At 29.8% G+C, this 4,982-nt stretch overlaps 1 protein-coding gene across 1 annotated transcript; it reads left to right on the top strand.

The window, feature by feature from the left end:
- Positions 1-2,307: 2,307 nt before the first annotated feature.
- Positions 2,308-4,752, top strand: LOC122859648 (insulin-like growth factor-binding protein complex acid labile subunit). The gene has a single exon (XM_044163330.1). The coding sequence runs from the start codon at positions 2,308-2,310 to the stop codon at positions 4,750-4,752; it is 2,445 nt and encodes an 814-aa protein (XP_044019265.1).
- Positions 4,753-4,982: the final 230 nt, after the last annotated feature.

Genomic DNA, 4,982 nt, shown 5'->3' on the forward strand with positions numbered 1-4,982 from the left:
ATTCATTATTATCCAAATGTATTAATTGTCAAAACTATGTATTAATAACTATTTTTTATATTTGTAGGTATTCAAGGTTCATGCAAGTCAACCATGTAAGTGGAAAGTAACACAAAAAAATTATTACAATGAGGGTTGAACTTGGTTCCCTGAACAATCAATAGTGATTTCGATTTCGGCCTCAATCTAATTTGTATTTGCTAATTTATTTTGGCAATTAGTATAGGGTAAACATAGATTTTTAAATATTGAATCAATATTTTTTTTGAATGTTATAGCTAAACATTAGTTAACATAAAAAAATTAAAACATAAAAGAAAAAGAATAAGCAATATCAATCAATTGCAAAAATAAATAGCTGAACATATATTTTTTTTTTAATTTTCGAATTAAATTAAAAAGTTGTCGGAATTTGTTAAAATTTTGAAATTTACAATTTCATTAATTATGAACTTGTTTCATCCAATTATTAATTTTTTTTATATTCTCAACTAAACAGATAAATTAGTTTATAAATTTTTCTTATGAAGATTTTTTATTTAATATATATATTTATATTCCGTCGGTTATTATATTCTATAAAAAAAGAATTTATAAATTTTAATGATTATAAAAATAAGAAAATTTATATAATAATAGTGCAAAAATAATTTGTTTGCTTTTATGTTTTAATATTTTTATGTTATTATCATCGAAACGAGAAATGTCAAATGGGAAAAAAAAAATGTAAATCTTCGACTATTGTTCAATTTGTATTTTTATTTTATAGTTGAAAATTTGTTGTAACATGTCAATGAATAATATTATTATCAATAACTTGTAAATCATTACGTTTTTAAATAAAAAAAAATAAAAATAATAAAATATTTTAACATTATTTACCAACATTAAAAATATCTACATTTCAAAGTAAATTAGTGCCTGTAATACCGACCCTCTCTAGTTTATGGTCCCCCGCCTCGAATTCGGCCCCTCGTCGACACTTGAAGCTTCGGTTCTAAAATCACCCAGAGGCGCTAGCATGCATGTCAGTAGCTGAGAAATAACCCAAGGCTTGGCCTCCCTGGTCCTCACTAAGAATCATCAATTAATAGAGCACACGTCATTTTAAAAAAAAGTTTCATCACCTTGTGTAATCCAAAAAAATTATTTTGATATAAATTCAAGAAGTGCCTTTTATTAACGAGGTCTTGACTGGACTCATCCATCACTTTCACGATAAAGAAATCACGTAAATAGCTGGCTACATTTTTTTAGCAATTTTTATTACTGGGGTAAGTGATAAATCATTCTACACTTTTAATTTTAAATTACATCAATAGTTTAATTGTAAATTGAAATTAAAACTGTGTGTAATTCGAAGTGCAAACCTGTCATAATTTTGTCACTAGATGTTAAGGGCCTGGCCTTAATACTAATGCTTTTTAAAGTATATTCTCAAGAAACAAGTAAAACTCATCATGACTCATTAACAGCTAATCGGTTTTTTTTTTTTTTTTTTATCTGTAGAATATTGAAAATATAGCTCTGGGAATGAAAATAAAACATCTATTAAAACTCAAACATTATTTAAATAATAAATATATATATTCATTTTCATTCCCAGAGCTATTTTGAATATTCTACAGATAACAAAAAAAAAAAACGATTAGCTGTTAATGAGTGATGATGAGTTTCACTCGTTTCTTGGGAATATACTTTAGTAATATACTATGATAAATGACATGAGGTCAAGCAAGGTTTATTATTGTAAATCTAATTTTAAACAATTTATAAAGAATGACTTTTTTTTTTTATAATCTTATAGAATAAATTCTAGAGTAAAAATTTTTTATCAATACAAGAATAATACGCCAAAAACTTTTAAAATCACAGTTTTAACTATTTGTTTTATAATTCTTAATTAAAATTTCTCGCAGTGTATGTCAACTTACAAAAATAATAATAATTCATTTTTCTTTTATTTTTCAAGTTTTCAAATACCACTGTCATATCAGGTGATCACCACGTCATCTCAATCAACAATAAGTTTCTATATTGAATATCAAAGAGCTTTTTCACTATCAGAGCTAAACAAGCTGATCATCATTAAGACATTGATATCTATATTGACACGTTGACATAATTTCAAGTGAGTAGATGTATTAATTATTTCTTCGAAATAACATTAAAACCACTAATTAGTACTGACATCATACGTATATGACTTCGACAATCAGCATCTACTTATTGATCAGTATAATAATTTTCTGTTATTAAAACTCAAATATATAAAGTTTTCACATTATATTTATTCATGTTTTAGTTATGGATACAAATATTTCAACTCCAACTATTGAAGGCCATAATAAATACTTTTGTAACCAAGAGTCACCTCATTATGATCCAGGAATTTATGAGTTGCTGTGTAATAATGCTGAAAAATGTGAACTAAACATTTCTCGGAAAGCATTAACTCTTCTTCCGAGAGATTTATTTCATGGCCTCGAGAATCTTCAGCTTAAAAAATTAGATATAAGTGGTAACAAGCTAAGAGAACTACCAAAAGACATCTTCAAACCTCTTGATGATCTTCGTGAGTTACGAATAGAGTCCAACGAACTAAGATATCTAGAGCCGAGTATTTTCTATGATTTATTACAACTCACAAAACTTGATCTCAGCGACAACAAACTGAAAGCATTATCAAAAGATATATTTAATGGTCTACAAAATCTACAAAAACTATGGTTAGATTCAAACAAACTGAGTTATCTTGAGCTAGGTATTTTTGATGATTTATTAAGCCTACATGCTCTTAATATCAACAAAAACAATCTCACATTTTTATTGAAAGATATATTTAGTAGCTTGCAAAAGCTTGGTTATCTTGATTTAAGCTCCAATAAACTACAAGATCTCGAGCCAGGGTGCTTCAATGGTTTAAGGCTACTCAAGACACTTATTATCAGCGACAACAGTCTGACAACATTATCCAAAAGTGTGTTTGATGGTCTGCAAAATCTTGACGAAATATATTTGGATTGTAACAATCTACAATATCTCGAGCCACGGTGCTTCAATGGTTTAAGGCTACTCAAGACACTTATTACCAGCGTCAACAGTCTGACAACATTATCCAAAGGTGTGTTTGATGGTCTTGAAAACCTTGAGAAACTATATTTGGATTCAAACAATCTACAGTATCTCGAGGCAGGGTGCTTCAATGGTTTAAGGCTACTCAAGACACTTATTATCAGCGACAACAGTCTGACAACATTATCCAAAGGTGTGTTTGATGGTCTTGAAAACCTTGAGAAACTAGATTTGGATACAAACAATCTGCAGAATCTCAGCTCAGGGTGCTTTAATGGTTTATCACGACTTAGAAATCTTAATATCAGCGAGAACAGTCTGACAACATTATCAGAAGGTGTGTTTGATGGTCTTCAAAATCTTACGGAACTAAGGTTGGATTCAAACAAACTACAAAATCTCGAGTCAGGGTGCTTTAATGGTTTATCACGACTTGAACGACTTAATATCAGCTACAACAGTCTGACAACATTATCCAAAAGTGTGTTTGATGGTCTTCAAAATCTTGAAACACTATATTTGGATTCAAACAATCTACAATATCTCGAGCCAGGGTGCTTCAATGGTTTATCGGAACTTGAAGCGCTGAGTATCACAAACAACAGTCTAACAACATTATCCAAAGGTGTGTTCAATGGTCTTGAATATCTTGTTATACTAAATTTGGATTCAAACAAACTGCAGAATCTCGAGTCAGGTTCGTTCGATGGTTTATCGAAACTTGAGTGGCTTTATATCAGGTACAACAGTCTGACAACATTATCCAAAGGTGTGTTTGATGGTCTTCAAAATCTTACGGGACTAACGTTGGATTCAAACAATCTGCAGAATCTTGAGTCAGGTTGTTTCGATGGTTTAACAAAACTCAAGAGGCTTAGTATCCTAAACAACAGTCTGACAACATTATCCAAAGGTGTGTTTGATGGTCTTCAAAATCTTACGGGACTAACGTTGGATTCAAACAATCTGCAGAATCTCGAGTCAGGTTTTTTCGATGGTTTATCTAAACTTAAGTGGCTTAGTATCCCAAACAACAGTCTGACAACATTATCCAAGGGTGTGTTTGATGGTCTTCATAATCTTGAAGAAATATATTTGGGTTCAAACAAACTACAAAATCTCGAGTCAGGTTGTTTCGTTGGTTTGACAAAACTCAAGAAGCTTAGTATCCCAAACAACAGTCTGACAACATTATCCAAAGGTGTGTTTGATGGTCTTCAAAATCTTGAGAAACTATATTTGGATTCAAACAAGCTACAAAATCTTGAGTCAGGTTGTTTCGATGGTTTAACAAAACTCAAGTTACTTATTATCAGTCGCAACAGTCTGACAACATTATCCAAAGGTGTGTTTGATGGTCTTCAAAATCTTACAGAAATAAGGTTGGATTCAAACGAACTACAATATCTCGAGTCAGGGTGCTTTAATGGTTTATCACGACTTGAACGACTTAATATCAGCTACAACAGTCTGACAACATTATCCAAAGGTGTGTTCGATGGTCTTGAAATCCTTGAGAAACTATATTTGGACTCTAGCAAGCTACAAAATCTCGAGTCAGGTTGTTTTGATGGTTTAACACAATTTAAGTTGCTTAGTATCATAAACAACAGTCTGACATCATTACCCAAAGGTGCAGGTTTCAGAATTTTACAAAGCTCTGATGAACTAGAATAATAATATATTGTCACTTTTGATAATTTCACATTTCAAGTGTTTATAATGTTTCACATATATATTTTATATTTGAAAAATCATGTTTACAAAAAATAAATAAATTATGAGTCATAAAATATAACTCAAAAACCTTCAAATAAATTTGTTTTTTTTTTTTTTCTTTTTAAATTGAATGATAAAATAATTGTTGATCTTGTTTAAATAATTGTTTAAATAATTTATATTTATGT

This window comes from Aphidius gifuensis, linkage group LG6 (genome assembly GCF_014905175.1).
Source record: "Aphidius gifuensis isolate YNYX2018 linkage group LG6, ASM1490517v1, whole genome shotgun sequence".
NCBI classification, from domain to species: domain Eukaryota; kingdom Metazoa; phylum Arthropoda; class Insecta; order Hymenoptera; family Braconidae; genus Aphidius; species Aphidius gifuensis.